We start from the raw sequence: 19745 nt of genomic DNA, 5'->3' as shown, positions 1-19745 counted from the left end.
TGCTAGACTAACCCATGTGCGAGGAATAACCCTAATCTCTCGGATATATGCGAGACTAACCCTAATCAGTCGAAAACTTATGCAAGGACTAACCCTAATCTTTCAGGTGGGTGCAAGACTAACCCTAACCAGTCGAAAAATGTGCAAAACCAACCCTAATCAGTTGAGTGACGTAAATCTTACGTCATAGTGCAATGAGCGCGCGGATCTTGCGGATCTGGGGACCGGTAAAGTAAAGTCTACCCGTCAGGTGTAACGAATGCGAAGAGTATACTTTGGTGTTGATAATAATATCAAAAATGGCGTATGCCTATTTACGAGTCGTGTTCAGCTTTAAAAGGTGTGAAGATTTATGCTATAATCTACACGATTTTTTTTTCTGTTATTGCCAACTCGATTTCACGTCCTGTTACGAGGACAAAAGAGGGTATATTATGTGAGAAAAAGTTTGTATAGATAACCTACTGACTCGATATTGACAAGGTGGTCTCGATCACTTTTTGTTACTTTACAATCAACATTAATTCCGAGATGCCCTGCTGAGCTAACGAAACTAATTACTTATCACTTTGCATTATAAAAGCTCCTACAATGATTTTCATCAAAGAGATTCTCAAGGTCTCAGCAAATATTAAAGAGGTTTCGTTTAGACTTGGTTCATTTCATCATCAAAATGGACTGGACAGAGAACATTGATATAGATCCTCCAAGGGATGTACTAGAAAAAATTGATTGACTGGAAAGAGCCTACATAGCCAAAGAGGTAAATATTTTTCTTTGTATTATTAAATGTGTCTTGATACGAATAATAGATTTACATCAAGAAGATTTTCTTACATATAATCAAAAAAGAAAACGCTAAAATAAAAAAAAATCACGCAGTTATTTAGTTTGACGATTTTTATCTTAACAAAAATTAAAAGGAAACTGATAGGAAACGATCAAAAAAAATATCGACTGTTGAGTTTTGGTTCGATAAAACGACATCGATATTTATTATCGTTTATATTTAAGAGTTGTTTTTACGTGTGATTAATACATTATGGTACTTTTTTTTAAAAAGAACTATGATATTCCTTTATGAAATTTAATCGGTTTTACATCTAATCATTTTCAAAACCGAGTTTAAAAAAATCGTTTAATAATGAGAAAAAAATTTAAGCATCGAAATTTCTTTCTTAGAAATTCAAACAAAATAGACGAAATGGGGAAGAAAAGAAAGAAGCATCTGAGGTATATATTTTGTTTATATATTTGTTATAGGTATACAAATAAATTAAACAAAAGTTTTGAATCGATATTACATGTATAAATATATATATATTTTTTTTCAATGTTTATATTTAAGAGTTTGTTTGGTTTTTTTTTTAATGACCGAGTTAAAAAGCATCGTCTAAAATGGAGAGAAAAAATAAAATTGAAATTCCTTTCTTAGAAATTCAAAGAAAATACTGGAAATGGAGGGGAAAAGAAAGAAGATTCTGAGGTATATTTTGTCCGATGTGTAGAAAAAATTAAACAAAATGACAAAGAAAAAAAAATCTGATAAAACGATTAATTTTTATCATTGTTAATATTTAACAGTTAATTTTATTGTATAATTCATACTTTATAGTACATTTTTTTAAAGACCTATGATATACCTTTATGAAATTTAGTCAATTTTCATCTATGTATTTTAATGATCGAGTTATTAAAGAATTTATAAAATCAAGAGAAAAAAAAAATTTAGCATTGAAATTTGTTTCCTAGAATATCGAAGAAAAAAGACCAATACAGAATAAGGACGAATCTGAGGTACATTTTGTCTAAATACATTTAATATATGCAACTGTTCACCCAATTTAATCGTGCAATTATTTTATCCGTATACTTATTGTAGAACGAAGAAAGACGGGTGGGCTTTTTCATGGTTTCATCTAAAAAGAAAAGTCCTGTACGTACCTTTGTCTGGTTGATTACAAGAATTTGTGTATCTATTTTAATCGAGCAACAAAATCATGCATTTTTTTTAAATTTATTTAGGGAAAAGGAAAGAAATTAACAAAGAAAGACGACCAGGGCAAAGCGAAGCAAAGTAAGGTATACATGTATATATATTTACACGTCATCTGAAACATTCCGTTATAGATGAAATTCTTAATCCCTTATTATAATTTTTTTTTTTACGCAGACTCGGAAACCTTCTCACAAGGTCAAACCTCTGAATTATATAATAATCGATTAAGTTTAGGTAGTGGGCAGAGTTCTAGAGACAGACCATCGACCTCCTATGACATGACCTCAGACGAAACATCACAGAGTTCATTAGACAGACCCTCAACCTCCTATGACACGACCTCTGACCAGGATGAAACAACATTTGACAATGACAGTCAAACGGACGATGACCCTGCGTTACAATTCCTACTGAAAAAGTACGAGAGACTCATAAACAGACCCCACCAAGAAGGTGTAATTCAAAAAGAATACAATTTTGCTGCGCACAATTTTAATCTTTCTTATGACGATCTCGAAAAACAATTGAACGACATATACCAAACTGAAAAGCATGCCTTTAAAATCAACTTTTCTCTCGGAATTGTGTTGAGAAACACGGAAGGCGAACTGCGATATTTTTATGCTTCTGGAAATGACTCCTTGTTAAACGAACCTTATCAGATATCAAATAAGAAAGACTTAGATAATTTAATCTTGATTTTAAGGAACAAAGATCTTTTGCAGATAGCTTTACAGTCGCGCCCGAACTCAAAATGGAGCGTTTATGTCGTCACAAACATTAGATGGGTGGTCGTCAGAACGAATTATATTTTAGGGGCGGGTCGTAAGCTACCGGACTATGTAAAAAATAAAAAGTGCATTATCGCACTGAACACCAACAGCGTCGATGGTAGTTTAATTGAAGACAATTTATGTGCTTTCCGATGCTTGGCTTACCACCGAACACAAAATAGGAAAGGTCTAGAAAGACTTACTTTGAAATATTACAGAGAATTTTTTGGCAAAAGGGTAACCAAACGTACCAAATTTAATGGGCTCACCCTTGAGGACATTCCTCATTTCGAAAACAATTTTGATATCAATGTCAATATATTTCAATTGTTCGAGGACCAAACCTGCGTCCACATTTATCGTTCACGTGGAGTGTTTCAAGACACGATGAACTTAAACCTATTCGAAGACCATCTCAGCTACATAAAAAATCTAGATGTGTATTGTAAGAAGTACGAGTGTCGAAATTGTAAAACTCTTTTCCCCACACACGGTAAAGTCACCCGCCATGAAAAACGCTGCAAAGAGGCTACCAGGTTCATATATCCAGGGGGTTACTATGCCCGACCGCGACATATTTTTGAAGAACTCGAATATTTAGACATTAAAGTAGACAATGACTTGCGGTTTTATCCTTTTTTCATTACATATGATTTTGAAGCGATCCTTCAAACAGATGATCTACCCCCCGCGACACAAAAATCTACTTGGGCTCAAAGAGCATCGACCCGTATCATTTTCGATATGCTCCAATGTTCCGGGACATGTAGATCCCGTTTGTCAAATGGATTCGGACGTCAATAGCTTAATTCAAAAGTTTGTACTTGCCGCAAGTAAAATACAGTCTACAGCTCAGAAGTACATGCGAGCCCGTTTTGCAAATGTTTTGAAAAAGCTTTCCCTCGAATCTAAAAAATTACAAGAACTTTCTGAAGAAATCTTACATAGAGACGATGACAGTGATGACGAGGATGACGATGACGACGAGAGACAAGCCATAAACACGCCCCTTTTATGTCACATTAAACGAATACAGGCCAAACTCGACACTTACATCAATGAGATACCGGTCTTAGGGTACAATAGTTCCAAGTACGATTTGAATTTAATAAAAACCAAATTTGCGGAATGTTTGAAACTACCTCAAAGTAAGAAAAATTTTGTTGTTAAAAAGTGCAATCAGTACATGTGTATTAGTAATGGCCAATTCAAATTTCTAGATATCAGTAATTTTGTAGCACCAAGGTTTTCCTACGACATGTTCATCAAATCCTACGAAATAGAGTTGCATAAATCGTTTTTTTCCTTATGAGTTTCTCACGTCGTTTGATAAACTGGAGCATACGCAGCTTCCACCCTACGAAGCTTTTTACTCTTCCCTTAAAAACTGTAATGTGCTAAACGAAGAACACGCGCGATTTCGTCGCTTAGTCGTCGACGAACAACACCCCGTTGCCGTCGCATTGAAAAAAATAAATCTAAAGAAACCGCCTCCTACCGGACCGGAGAATTACGAAAAACTTCGCGCTTTATGGGAGGAACGCGGCATGCGCACTCTCAAAGATTATCTCGAATATTACAATAATCTGGACGTACTTCCCTTCTGTCAGGCGGTGTCAAAGATGCTCCGTTTTTACACATCGCGGAATATTGATCTATTTAAGACATGCCTCAGCGCGCCCGGGGTAGCAAGGGAAATCATTTTTCAATCTGCTGCCGGAAAAGGACATTTCGCGTGCTTTGATGCCCAAAATAAAGACTTGTATAGTATCTTTCGGAAGGGAATGTGTGGTCGTCCCGCCATCATTTTTCATCGCTACCACGAGAGGTATAAAACATTCATTCGGAAAAATGTCAACCAAATTTGTAAGAAAATCGTAGGGTACGATGCTAATGCCTTGTATTTATGGGCACTCAGTCAAGACATGCCCACCGGTCCTTTTACTATTAGAAAAGAAGAAAACAATTTTCAGCTAGTCAAACGAGATCGCTATTTAAAAGCTTTGTATTTCTTAGAATGGTTAAGACACAGTCGAGGTGTCAATATTGATCATTACTTTAACGCGGGCAAAGAGTTCCGTATTGGTCCGTATCGAGTAGACGGTTATTCTAGAGCAGAGAAAAAAGTATACGAATTTAACGGTTGCTACTTTCATCGACACAAATGCGCTCTGACTGCTCACATTCAGGACCCTAAATGGTTAAAGGATAAAAAAAAAGTTCAGAAACGCGATCAAGAGCGAACAGAATACATTAAAAACCAAGGCTATGACATAGAAATCACCTGGGAATGCCAATACGAGAATTGGTTAAAAACGTCCCCCGAATTTAAAAGGTTTATTGAAGAGCAACGCCGAAAGCGCCCTCTAGAACACCGAACGACATTAACCAAGTCTGAAATCTTAACCGCCATTCGCGAGAAAAAAATATTCGGCGCCGCAGAAGTCGATATACACGTCCCCGATCATCTTTTAGACAAATTTCAAGAAATGTCCCCCATTTTTTGCAATGCCGAAATTCCATTTGAAGCTCTCGGACCATATTCTCAGGAAACGGCACAAAAATTAAATTTGGGAGAAAAACCGCGACGGTTATTAGTCGGAGGTATGCGCGCGCGTAAAATTCTACTGGCTACCCCTCTCTTAAAGTGGTATTTAGAACACGGTCTTATCGTTTCGCGCATATATCAAGTTATAGAATTCACCCCTAGCCCCTGTTTTTCCGATTTTACGAGCGAAGTTAGCAATGCTCGTCGTCGCGGTGATAGTGATCCGCGTTTTGAAATATTCGCGGATACCATGAAACTCATTGGAAACAGCGCGTACGGATCAATGATCATGAATAAAGAAAAACACACGGAAATTACTTATTGTGCGACGAAAGAAAAAGCAGGATATTTTGCCTCTAAAAAACGGTTCCGAACATTGACCGAACTCGATAATAATCATTTCGAAATCGAGCTTGCTAAATCGCGCATAAACTTGGATTTACCAATACAAATAGGATATTTCGTGCTTCAATATGCCAAGCTGCGTATGCTCGAGTTCTATTATGACTGCGTCGATAAATTTTGTAGCCGTCAAGATTTCGAATTGATGTCCATGGACACAGACTCTCTATATATGGCCATATCAGCTGAAAAGTTTGAGGACATAATTAAACCCGACATGAAACCCCTTTTCGAACGGGAAAAAAATCAATGGTTTCCTCGCACAGAACATGTTGAGGCGGCATCCTTTGATCGTCGCGAACCTGGTTTGTTTAAGGAAGAGTTTGTAGGGACGGGCATGGTAGCCCTTTGCAGCAAAACCTATTGCGTGGAAAATAATCTAGAACTTAAAAAGAGTAAATTCAGTTGTAAAGGTTTAAATAAAAACAATTTCAGCCACCCTCTGTCTTTATATAAACGTGTATTGTTCGATAATACCACGGCCGGTGAGACGAATCGCGGTTTCCGCGCCCGAAATAACACGATCTTTACTTACACTCAACGACGACAGGGACTGACTTCTTTTTATCCTAAGCGCAAGGTCTTGTCTGACGGAGTGTCGACAACCTATCTTAAAATGGAACTCTGCCCATGGGACTAGTCCATTGTTTGTGTATATACCCCCTTTGTTTTAGTCCATAGAATAGCCCTCCGGATGAGTCCATTTTTAGGGGAAGGGGAACTAACTTTTATGTTAATTTGTTATGTCCCTATATTTTGACTAAAATTTTATAAATTTGTAAATTAAAGACAATGATAACAAAGATAGTATTCATTGTAAATAAATAAAAACTGAATATATTTTTTTCCGTGTATATATAAAAGAAAGGTTATAACCCTGCCTCCTCCTCATCCCTTCTTTTTCCCATCACCCTTAGTTTTTTAGGTTTCTTGTGTTTTATTGAGGAGGATGGCGACGTTAATGATTCTGCTTAGTTTAGTGTTTGTGGTACAGGGAGATTTTTCGAAATCTTGCCTATCTAAGGGAAAAGTTCTCCTCTGTGAGAAGGTTGAGGGTAATCTAACATGTCAGAATGCCGGAGTCAAACTGCTGAATGCTGAGAGACTTGTAATGACAAATCCCAAGATTGAGAAAGTGGACATCACCAGCCAGTGCCTCCCCAAGCGGCGGACAGTTGAAATCGTGAGATCGGGGATGATGAATTGTTCTGACTTTGCAACGTTCTCACTGGTCATCATCAACAGGAGAGTTTGTGTATACACAGTAAGTTCATTTTTTTTTCGATGTAATTATTGTATATTTCTGTATTTATTTTTATTATTATATTTTGTAAAACTCATATTAATAAGACATAATATTTCATGTAGACATCCAGCAAACCACGGATCGTCTCAGGAAAACCTCCAGCAGACTCGAAGAGCTCATCGTCAACAACTGCAGTGACTTCTACGACTCCGTACAATGTGACGGTCACCATGGTGACAGAGACCACTACTGTGGAGAACGCGACCCTGCAGTCAACACTGCATTTCTTCCCAAGAGACAGCGACAAAACAAAAGAAGGTACTTACTTAAGTTCTATTTATGATGGCATGCATAATTACATGCATATGATTATTACGTTTTTTTTTAAAAAAAAATAATAATAATATTTTTACATGTAGATGTGGCGTTACGGGCAGTCGTCATTACTCTCAGTATTTTATCCGTATTACTGATCATCCTGGTGTTTGTCCTGTTGAAGTGGAAACGTTGTAGACGTAGTCGAGGAAGAAAACTGCCGATGGCTGAGGATCTGGGGAGTTCTGAAGTGGTGTTCCTGCGTTCAGCAAGCAGGAATCCGTACTCCGAAACACAGTTTGAGTGACTTGACATTTTGACGCTCTCTCATTCTGTACAGTGATTTTATTTTTTTTTCCTGGTTGTACATGTATGCTATTTTTGATGATAAAGCGTTATGTGCTATATGTAAAACAAGATAGTTATTTTTCATTTTTTTTTGTAGCGTATTTTTATATTGAAGTGATTTTTCTGTTTGGTATTTTTTTTTTCTTTAAAACATTTGCTTTTTAACTCATATGGAGAATCTTAGCGATTACCTTTTATATATTTTTTTTTTCAAAACAATATTTGCTGTTTTACTTTTAAAAAAAAATGTTATTAACATTTCATTGATAATAACAAATTATCAGAGTTATTTTGCGCAATCCAATAATTGTGTACATAAAAATAAACCTGCTTTTTAGTGTGGCATATTTTCCATTAGAATAATTAAAACACACAAGTTTTCTGACTTTCTTTTATTACTGTTGTTATATTACAAACAGAAGGACATCCATTTGCTGGGAATTTTCACGCCTGGTGGGGCATCCTTTCTTCCAGCGACACCTAGTCTTTTTGTCAGTGGTTTTTCCGGAGATTTCTGTGTCGTTTTTGTACTCACAGCGGGTACTGCTTTCAGTCGCTGGTATTCATCTTTAGGTATTAACACGAACTCAGTGGACATATTTGGCAAGGTCTGGAAGCAAAGGTTTTAGTAAGACAGGAAGAAATCCGCGGCGTCGGTGTAACAGATTCTTTTTGTTTCTGCCCTTCTTCTTAGCTAATCGACGCAGAATAAGTCGATACTTGTAGAGATTTTTGATGAAGGATTCGGAGGGTAAAATCTCACGATTATGAATAAAGTTATAAATCACTTCTAAGAGAGTCTTTAACTGCTTGACACTGATCGTCTTTAATAACACTCGGCGTTGTCTGACGCTTGTAGTGGCTAGCAAGTTTAAAAAGGCCCAGTTCTGACGAAGGCGGTCGCTCATGTTTTTCTCATGTAAACGATCAATAGGTCACCTGGAAATATCCCTGTGCGCAGCGCATAATCTCTGCGTCCGCTCACGGATAGGTCCACCAATAAATAGGAATAAGGTTTTTGCGTCGCCTTTTCATATGCGTCGAGAAAATACGACTTGTTTTGCGGATAGAGTTGGGTAGCTAAGAATTGAACTTGAAAATTATCTCGGGGGTTTTTGAAAAGAACGAGGTATTGACAATTTAATGAAATGACTTGACTGTACTTGCCTTGGAGAAACAAATTTTGAGAAATAAATATGACAGATATATTCATATGATGTACGTGAATAGTAAATAACTCCATATAATCAAAGGACTGAATGACTCGGTATACTAGATCATCCAAAACGAGTAAGAATTCCCCGCTCTGCGCAAATTCCTCCAGGTCTTGTTTTGAGGGTAAACCCTCGTAAAATATAACAGATGAATTGTGGTCCCGTATTTCTTGAAAAGCCGGTTGCCATTTTGAATACGCATACACAATCTTTTTAAGCGGTTTTGATAGAATCCCTTTGTCAAGATTATCTAAGATTCGTTGCGTAAATCGAGTTTTGCCACTCTGACTGGGACCACTCACAAACAAAGAGAAAGGCACCTTCAAAGCAAAATCACTGGGGTTCATGGTTTCATTCATTTATTTCTTTTTTAATCTCAACATTTGACTTATATACAGACACAAAGATGAATCACGACTCAATGTGGGGTATAAGAGAAAATGTGGATGTCAACTGGAAAGGAAAACGAAAAATCAGATGTCATATTGACACGTCTCATTTTGTAACTGTGTCTAGGAGAAAAAATCGGTATTACGTTAAAATCAGGAAAGGGAAGCGAGATCTTTCCTTATCGCCTGAGATGTGGGCTGTGATATGCGATCTAAAAGAAACGGTGTTACTGTGTTGTAATTTTTTGGAAACTAGTTAAAAATGGTTTTATCCGGGGAACTACGAGACTATTTAACTTCATTGTATTTCAACCCCGAAAAACCGGGAGCATTCAGAAGTCCGCTTCAGTTATGGCGACAAGTGAAAAAAGAAAATAAGTATAAGATCGGGCTACCCAGAATTAAGCAATGGTTACAAAATCAAGATGTCTATTCAATAAACAGAACCGTACGTCGTCGTTTTAAGAGACCACGGGTTTTCACGGGTGGAATAAAAGATCAGTATGACGCCGACTTAATGGATGTCGGATTTCACTCCAAAGAAAACGATGGAATCAAGTATTTATTGGTTGTGATCGACGTGTTTACTCGTTACGTGTGGCTATGCGCACTGAAAAATAAAACGAGCTCCAATGTATTAAAAGGTCTCAAAAATTGTTTTCAAAACTTGGGTTTTCCTCGCAAAATAAGAACAGATGCCGGAAAGGAATTCACGGCACATCTCGTTCAAAATTATTTAAAATCAGTCGAGGTTACACACTTTACTACTCAAGGAGAATCGAAGAGCAACTTTGTGGAACGCGTAATCAGAACACTGCGCAGTTTAATGCACAGATATATGAAAAAGACGCGTTCGTTTAGATATATTGATAAACTACAGACATTGGTAACGAATTACAACCACACCCCTCATAGATCGCTGGGTTATAAAGCACCGAGTGAAATTAATGAGACTAATGAAGTCGATCAAATTATTTTGCAATATTTTAAATCTCCTGTCAAGCGGAAAATAAAGAAAGTATCAAAACTGGCCAAGAAATTGCGATCGTCTTTTCGATTTAAGGTGGGTGATACTGTGCGCATATCGCATTTGAAACATGTGTTTGAACGCAAATTCATGGAGAAATTTACTGGTGAAGTGTTTAAGATAAAATCCCGATTTTTGAAACAAAATATCCCAATGTACAAGCTACAGGATTTAAGAAACGAAGATCTGACGGGTAGTTTTTATGAACAAGAACTACAGAAAATAGAAAAACTGGAAGACACATTGTGGGAAGTGGAAAAAATATTGCGTAAAAGACGTCGAAATAATCAGACTTATGTTCTTATTAAGTGGTTGAATTTCCCTCGAAGTTTTAATAGTTGGATGCCAGAGAGCGAAGTACAAGAGCTGGTTTAAAGAAATGGATTATTACATGGTCATTTCAGAGACAGACTTTTTAAATTATTATCCAAATAATACGCCTAATGATTTCCGCGTTCACACGCCGAACACTAGGTTAAGGGGTCGGTGGTACGTGGGGCTTTGCGAAATGAGTATTGAAGTAGAACGGGAATGTGAAATATTAATACTGTCGGATATCTGTTCAGATACACTGGTAGGGGGTGAGAAGAAACCTTTATTAAAGAGAATGAGGTTACAGAGTGGACAAAATGACGTCGCGTTCCAGCGCATCATGTATATTCCTATCGTCGTGACCGATTTTCATTCCATCAGAGTATATCTGGAGAGCCCAGTACTAACAAAACCAAAGGTGACTTTTGTGCTTCATTTTAAAAAATACCCTTTCATTTAAGCATGCGCTCTTCGAAAGTGTATGTGGCAGACACGAAGAAATGGACAGATTTTTTTGTTAGTACGGCCGCTACGCCTATTTCACATAATTCGTTACGACAGAGTGGGGGGAACTTGGGAAACGGCAGCATTAATACCACTGCCATAGTACCCATTGATTCCGGTCGCAACTTGCGAGGTGGGGGGAAAAGTCCCTCACCAGAAATCACCCTCGTCTCGCCCACACAACGAGATTTACAACAAGCCAAGTCAGAATTGCGTCGCGTAAAGCCTAAAAAGAGGAAAAGGACGTGTAAAAAAGCTAAACATTCCGATAATTTTGATTATTAAGATGGAACCCGAAAGAAATGTCGCGTCGGATCTCATGATTAGAAAGAAACAATACGCAAGACCTCTGAGAGCCGTCAAAGTCACCGGAGTCTTGTTACTGCTGATGCCGTTTTTCATTGTATTTGGAATGACGATAGACATTTGGAATAACACACAGGCCTCTCCCCTGACCGTTAACGATACCAGAGCTTTTAACGCGACTCTCTGCGATTTTTTAAAATCGTTTCCTTTGACTGAGGCGGTGCATGTTAGCGTCTGCGTTTATCAGGGCTCCGTTCTAATTGATTTTAGACGTTTTTTGAATAATAAACCAACGATTAAAGGAATACAATTAAACCCCATTCAATGGCAGTACCTGAAAAGAATTTGGCCTTACATCGATCAGAGCTTAGTGCTGGCATCGAGACGCGATTTCTCTGCGCATAAAAGGGCAGAGAAGACTTCTCACAGTTAAGATCCAAAATGACGAGTCACGCATACGAAGACATTCAGGAGGGATTGCCCAGGGAACTACTGTTGTTTAATTTACCAGTGACGCAGACAGCTGTGACTCGTAACTATTACGTAGATTATAGACCCGTTTCTCAGATAAGCGAAAACGGACCCGTAGAATTCAGCGTACCCGGGACAGGAGATTATCTGGACTTTAAAAAAAGTTTGTTATATGTTAAAGCGCGAATCCTCAAAGCGAATGGTTCAGCTCTTGAGGCGGACGAGAAAGTCGGTCCTGTGAATAATTCTTTGCACAGTTTCTTTAATCAGGTGGACATTTCGTTAAACGGGAAACAGTTCCCGAGTAGTGGCGGGGCGGCCTATGCTTATAAAGCTTACCTACAGAATTTGTTAAATTACGGAGAAGAGGCAAAACAATCCCAGCTTCAATGTAGCTTGTTTTTCAAGGATGATGCTGGTTATATGGATGTCGCGGACCCTAACGGTGCTAATTCCGGGTTGTACTCGCGCACCGTTTTCTGTAAAGAAAGTTCGTCTTTTGATTTAGAAGGGCCCATTTTAGAAGATGTGTGTCGACTCGATTGTTTTGTGTTAAACGGAGTAGACGTTAACATCAAATTGTATAGACAAAACTCGTCGTTCTGTCTCATGTCCGCCGAGGCGGATCCGCAGTTCAAAATTGTCTTTGATGACGTCATATTCCGGGTTTGCAGAGTACAGGTGTCGCCAGGTATCATAGTGGGGCACACAAAGGCTTTAGAAACGACTACAGCTAAATATCCCTTGATTAACACAGACGTAAAAGTGGCCTCTATTGCTGCAGGACAAACCCGATTCATCTGGGATAACATTTATTTGACCCGCTGTCCCAGTAAAATCGTTCTCGGACTGGTCTCTACGGAGGCCCAGACAGGGAGTTATGTGAAAAACCCTTTTAATTTTCAAACCTTTGGCGCTCGTCATGTCGGCGTATTTGTCAATAATGTGAGTGTTCCCGGGCAGCCTTATAAAATAGAAGAAAACTGTTACATCTCAGCTTACCACAGTTTATTTGATATTGTCGACAAATCCCAAATCGATTCCGGAAACAATATTGATCGAGACGATTGGAAGTATGGCTACTGCCTTTACGGCTTTTCGTTACAACCCCAGTTTGGAAACACAGATACCCTTTCTTTAATGAATCAAGCAAGCGTTCGACTAGAACTAGCCTTCGAGCAGGCACTGACAGAAACCGTTTCCTGTATCCTGTATGCTGAATTCCCCTCTTTATTTGAGATAGACAATACTAGAAATGTAATTCTTAACTTTATATCATGAACGGATACCTCATTTCTGACCTATGTCGTTTAGATTTAGTTTTAGCTTCCCAGTTTGAGGGTGTATTTTCTCCGGATAATTTACCTTTGAATGTTGACCATTATCCCCGTGCTTATATCGTTAACACTACATTTTCTACTACAGCCGGAGAACACTGGATAGCACTCTATTTTAGTTCTTCTCAACACTGTTACGTATTTGATAGTTATGGTAGGGACCTGAGAAGTTTGCCGTCTCAGATACACTCCTTTGCTGCTCGCAATTCATTTTCATGTACATATAATACACATATAATACGCTTATAATGCAAGACGTAGCTAGTCAAACGTGTGGACTGTATTGTATATTATTCATGCTAGTAATGAGTAGAATCTGTAATCTATCTGTATTTCAACGACTCTTTTGTAATGACTTGATCCAAAACGATGTTTTTGTGTACCGCATTCTTTATACATTATACAATCTTTGAGCTTTATCTCTCCTTCTATATAGTACAATAAACTGATAACACCTGTGTGACAGATTTTATTTAATGATAAGAAAAAAAATATATTGAGTGACAGATTTTATTTAATGATGAGGAAAAAATATACATAGTACAATAATTCTCAGAGTCTCTTTACATAAAACGTCACTGTTATATACACAGTAAAAAGTATAGTCCAACAGAAAAAAAAAATCACTCAGATAATTTAGACAGTTCAGATTGAAAGGCCTGGTCCTCCCTAGCATCGCGCAGGTATTTCTCCCCGTCCGATTCATCCCCATTGATTTCCTCGAACTCCCTCACAATGACATCTTCCGGAATATTGTTCATACAATCTTGAAGGTACATGTCCCTCTTTTCCTCCCACGAAGATAGGCAGCCCATTTCCATGTGCTGTTTCTGGCTGGGATGATCCGTCAGGCATCCGTGGCAACGTTCCTTAGATTTACACGAAACCATCTTCCTCAGAATTTTCGTGATGATGGATTTCATGCACTGATCCATCTGCTCGACTTCTTGATATGTCTCTTGGAATTTTCCCCATTCATTTTCGTTGAGTGCGATGCCAAATTTAGTAGGAAGGGCTGGATCTACGTGGAAATTAAACACTCTAAAGTCCACGATGATAACGTTGCTATCGGGGAATCTCTTCGCCGTTACTCGCTTGTTTCCCTCCTCGTTTCACTGTAAGTCCCAAGTCTTAGACGGCGTTGAAGAGTTTTCTCTCAGTTTCTTTACATGCGCGTGAATTTCACTGATAATGTTTATCAGCAGCAACCACTCGGAGGCGGAGAAGGATATTTTCTTTTCCGGTTGGTCCACATTGTTCAGTCTTATTCTCTTCTCTTTCCGGTAGATGCCAGTCGTGAAAGTGATTCGCTCACTCAGGAACATGATTAAAGTCGTACTGAAAATGACTAGTGTGAAGGTTTTAAATAATATCCAGGCTGTGATGTCATCGGTCAAAAGTTGTTCAACTATATGATGTCATCTATATCCAATCACAGTCCAGCTTAATTCCTGGCGGTGACGTCGGCGCATTTTTCTAACAGCTATGTCCATTCTTTTAAAGAAATGTTCCGGAGTGAAAAATCGTTCCTCGTCGAAATATTCTGAGAATATTTCTCGAAAGCATTCAATGATATTACATCCCATATGGCATGTAGAGGTCTCGTGCCACGGCAAATCCAGGTCCTCGACTGTTTGTCCTCGGTCTATCCAGACTCTGCAATTGATGGCCTCTTGTGTAATCATTAAATTACGCGCGATTCTCGATAGCAATTGTGGTCTTTCACTTTGTCTAGATTTTTTGATGTAATAATATACATCTTCGTAAATCTGCTTCTCTCTGTCAAACAAACTTAACTCCAGTGAGAAACTAGCTAGATCTCGCAAAGGAAGAACTTCGGTAAACATACGATACATGATCAGTAATATTTGTGTTGGTTTGCATCTGTTTCTTTTATTCAGATTCGCCCTTATTGATTAGTTTTCCGATTTCCCACAATATTCTAAAAGAAGAAATTCCATAATAATAGAAAAAGTCTTTTATGTCTTACAAGTCGTTAATATAACGCATACTTGGGACCGTTACTCGTAAAAATAACTTTTTTCTCACCTTCCGTTGAAGACCACATTTAATTACCTGTTTTAACCCATAGGGGGTCAAGTACATTTTCTTATCTTTTGATATAAAATACTTTTGTTATATAACGGTATTCACGATTATTGATTCATTCCACGATTTCTCAAAGGGAAAGAGATTCCATAATAAAAGAGTTGTTAATGTAATGTCTAGTTGAAAAGATATTCGGAACAATAACTTTTTCTCACCTTCTTATGGTCGTTGCTTGTCTACTCAGATTTAATTAACTGACTTTACCTATGAGATGTCAAATCTTCTTCTCTTGCATTGCATTGTACTTTCCTACAATTTCTTACGAGTTCTGATCAAAATCGGTGACAGTTACTTTCTCTTTGGAGGGTTAACTGCATTTCACCTAACGGTTTGAAATTTTCTGTAGCAATGGGTAATAATTGATTGTGAACATCATTTTTATTACGAAGTATGTAGATACTTTTAATAATCACATTCTGCTGTTTTCCTTTATGAAATCATTCTAAAATCAAATGTATATCTTTGAACGTTTAGAAATTTTTACTGAAATTAAGTGCTTCGTTTAATCCTGGTTCAACTGTGTATTTCATTCTATTCAGTTTAATTATACTACAAGTTTCTATTGTAAACAAGGTGTTAAGAATTGCTCTAGTATAGTGAGGAAAAAAATGTATAAGATTCCGAAAACACCATCTCATAGTGAAAACAGGGCGTATAGCACAACCAGGGTCCCGAAAGACTGCATGCTGTTTTCTTTATTAGAAAACTAATATTCAACATTAAGTTTCCTTATACATCCTTGTTAAAAATAAGGCGTATCGTGAAAACAGGGCGTATAGCAAAACCAGGGTCATAAAAGACTGCCCGCTGTTTCGTTTATCGGAAAACCAATATTCCTCATATCCTTTTATAGAACCAGGCGTATAGCGAAAACAGGGCGTATCGCCAAAACAGGGCGTATAAACCAGGTACGAAAAAAACCCCTTTATACTACTCGCACATATCAGACAGGAAAGGCTAGTGTAAATTCTGATCATATCTATATTTGTATGACAAAACGAAATTGTTATCGCACAGTCTATCTACAGTAGTTTTCCCAGAATGCTCGACCGTGAAGTCGAGCATGCGTATTCCAGAAATATAGACTAACGTAGTTGCTAGCGCTCGAGAGCGCTAGCAAATAGAAAGGTAGTAAAAACCAGAGAGGATGCAGACTTTTTTCCGTAAAAGGTGGGATGAACTAGAAATTTGTAACTATGAATTTTAAATTGTGAAACTAGGTAAGAAATTAAGAACTGCCAGAGTTAAAAAAAAAAAAAACAGGCACGCGTAGTATGGGGGATGGACTGCAACCCTACCGCTTTTTGCAGTAATAGTGTTTTCTGTTTAAAATTGAGTTGTAATTTAGGTTGTCCTGCACTTTCAGTATTTCTTTTCTTGTACTGTCAAAGTTTGCTTAATATTTTGGTTACTCAATTACCTACCCCCACCCCCCTTTCCGCTCCCCCGCATACTTTTTAAAAACGCTGCTGGGTCCTTGATATTTTTTTTTTTGTTTTGAAACCTATAATGTTTTAATAAAACTCCTCAAACAATATACATTTAATATATTTTCAATGATGAAAAATATTCGATAATTATACCATCAATTAATTAAGGCGATGCATCTTTTACTTTAATTTCCCCTTTAATTAAATATAAATATCATAAAAAGAAAAAAGTAAAATGTTCCAGTAATTAAAATATCGTTTGTATAATACTGTTTTTTTCCCTATTTCAAAGGAGTAACTGTCATATGGCGTAAGATGTGTCTATCATTTTTTTTAAATAGGTACATGTTTCTAATTCATTTACAATCTATCGTACTTTTCTAAGACGAATTTTGTTTGAATGTGCTTTTTTGATCGATTTGTGAACAGATAAACACTTTATATTACATCTGAAAGGAAAGTGGTCAATAAAGTGTTAAAATTTTTTTGTTGTAAATGAGAAATAGTTTCGAATTTGCTGTCATTAATGCATTACATGTATACTCATAAAACATATCAAGAAGAAGAAATTTTGCTTATTTAAAAATATTTATGAATATGAAAATCATGACTTGTTAATGTCTTTAAATCTAGATAAAATCTTTAAAAAACATTCTGCATCCATAAAAGAAATTAATATTACATGACCATATTCTTAATTAAGGAATGAATTTAATAGCTACCCATTTTTTACGGTATAAACTGGATTGGGGCAGTTTACGCTTTATAAACCGCGAAGCGGTTTATAAAAAAGCGTAAACTGTTCCAACCCACTTTATACCGTATAAACTGGGTAGCTATTAATTTCATTCCTTATAATTTAATTTTCATTCATTTGGTGTTAAAAAAAAGATGATTGTCCTTAAAAATTACTTCAATTTGTACAAAATTTGAATGCAACGCCAGGCGGATCGATACGTTTTTGATGAACGTCATTGTGACGTAGGCAACCCATTTTATACGATCAAAGTAAATTTTTTATCCAATCAAATACAGCGTTACAGCCAGAATTAAATTATTAAAAATTAAACGGAATTGCAATATTTAAGGAAAAGATGGTGATGTTGAAAAATGTAATTTGTCCGATCTAAATAAATCTGATCTCGACTGGAATATATTAAATGGAAATGTTTTAGAATTTCATAAAAATACTAGATTGCTTGCCTGTCATATAGTTTACAAGAAATTGTTTTAAAACTAATTAAGCTTTTGCAAACCTTTAATAAGAATGCGTGTGCTACTGGATATGCTGTATATGCGTATTTCTACATGGACTGTAAATTATCATATCGATATCAATGTAATACTGTATGTCCAAAAGTGTAATATTATGATACATGTATTAATTGAATGCCAATACATGTAAGTCTAATTCAGTAAGAAATGATTATTCTGTTACATATGACATTATAAATTCAATACAACTGATAATTTTTCAAAACTCTTATCCATATTATAATAATACTAGTGTATGATTTCATAATTGTTAAATTTTCCAGAGGCCCGTAGAACGCGGAGAGGCCAGGGGGGGCCCGGCCCTCCACTTTTTCTGCTATAGTAAATTTTCCTTCAGATGTTGCCCCCTCCCCCAACATACTTTTTGTCGCTGTAAGGTCGAGCACTGTCCAATTCCATGACTTCAGTCTTGGACAGTTATAATAATTAGGTTTTTGACTTGGACAAAGTTTTGTTTTGTTTTTTTTTTTTTGGTTACATTAATTTGGTAAGTTGCCCCTTACTGTCTGGTAGTTTTTTTTTTGTTTTTTTTTGTTTTTTTTTTTTTTTTGGCTTGTCAGATTTGGGGGGGGGGATTGCCCCCTCCACCTTTTAAACTGTTGCTACGAGCCTGTTCCAGCCCTTTGCTACTACTTAATGTGTATTTGTTTTAATGTATTTAACATAAGTGAAAAACAATATGACTTATATTCAAAGGAAAATTACTTAAAATACAAAATGCTTAATCTATTCGAATTGTTCGCAAGTACTTTATAAAATCATGCTTACACTATGTACATCGTTTGGGTTTTAATGTACGATTGTATATCAAAATATTACAATCGTGTACACGTTAATGTTTTTCTAATGTAATTTGTACCTATATAGATTTTTTTTATTTGAGCATACAATAATAGTTATTTAATTTTAATGCTTTGACCTTGAAAATACAGGTGGGCTTGCGTAATATATCTGTTTGAAAGATTGTGAAGAGAGAAAACATGCACGCGCGCTCATGCTTTCAGTGCTTTACTTCTGTATTTAGGTTTAAGTTTGATAATAATTTGATCCACCACATGTAATTGTAGTCTCTAAACCAAATAAAATACGATCTGCGCATGCTTAGTACTTAATGGAGAGGTCTAAGACTCAATCTCTACCCAGAGTTATCGTTCCCGCTACGCTCCACTTATACCTCTGTCAACGTCTAATAAGTAGTACGGAAGGCGGAGATGCGTGGCCTTTATCACAGGAAGATTAACAAGCGTATTACCTTCACTTTTCTGTATATGTGTCAATGCTGCAAGTTGTTCGTCTTTAAAAAATAAACCATGTTGATATTTGTCGACAATGCGTTTTAAATTCTTCACGTTCTCCATATCTGTCTACATGAGTGATGCAATATCCCGCCGAGAAATAATCCCTCGTAAGATACGGTGATACCGACATATCTCTTTTTAATTTTCATGCATAAATTTTTCTTTAAATTTTAAAGCTAAAATATATAACTTAGAAATTTATAATTTGTTATGCAATAGGTCAGGGTAAGTTTTGCCAAGAATCTTGGCATTTAGGCGTTAACAGAGGTGTTGTAGCGAAGCGTAATACGCCCTCTGGTGAGAGATCGGTCTAAGACTTAGGCCCAGTCTAGACTGGTACCCTGACATTGGTTAACGGGCGCAAGCGCCCTGAAAAACCAACTTGTAATTCCTAGCGGCAGCGACTGGAATCAAGGGCAGAGAACCAGTGCTAAGGCCCAGT

At 36.9% G+C, this 19745-nt stretch overlaps 2 protein-coding genes across 2 annotated transcripts; both read left to right on the top strand.

Moving 5' to 3' along the window:
• The first annotated feature begins 9496 nt into the window (after window positions 1-9496).
• LOC133202165 (uncharacterized) lies at window positions 9497-10636 on the top strand. Its single transcript, XM_061337938.1, has one exon. It carries the CDS (start codon window positions 9497-9499, stop codon window positions 10634-10636), a length of 1140 nt encoding a protein of 379 aa, XP_061193922.1.
• Window positions 10637-11824: 1188 nt separating this feature from the next.
• LOC133202164 (uncharacterized protein F54H12.2-like) lies at window positions 11825-13135 on the top strand. Its single transcript, XM_061337937.1, has one exon. The coding sequence runs from the start codon at window positions 11825-11827 to the stop codon at window positions 13133-13135; it is 1311 nt and encodes a 436-aa protein (XP_061193921.1).
• The last annotated feature ends 6610 nt before the right edge of the window (window positions 13136-19745 follow it).

The sequence above is a fragment of the Saccostrea echinata genome, unplaced genomic scaffold (assembly GCF_033153115.1).
Source record: "Saccostrea echinata isolate AGI-Se365-2 ecotype Australia unplaced genomic scaffold, CSIRO_AGI_Sech_v1 ptg000046l, whole genome shotgun sequence".
Lineage (NCBI taxonomy): Eukaryota > Metazoa > Mollusca > Bivalvia > Ostreida > Ostreidae > Saccostrea > Saccostrea echinata.
This window is presented reverse-complemented; position numbering and strand designations above follow the sequence as displayed.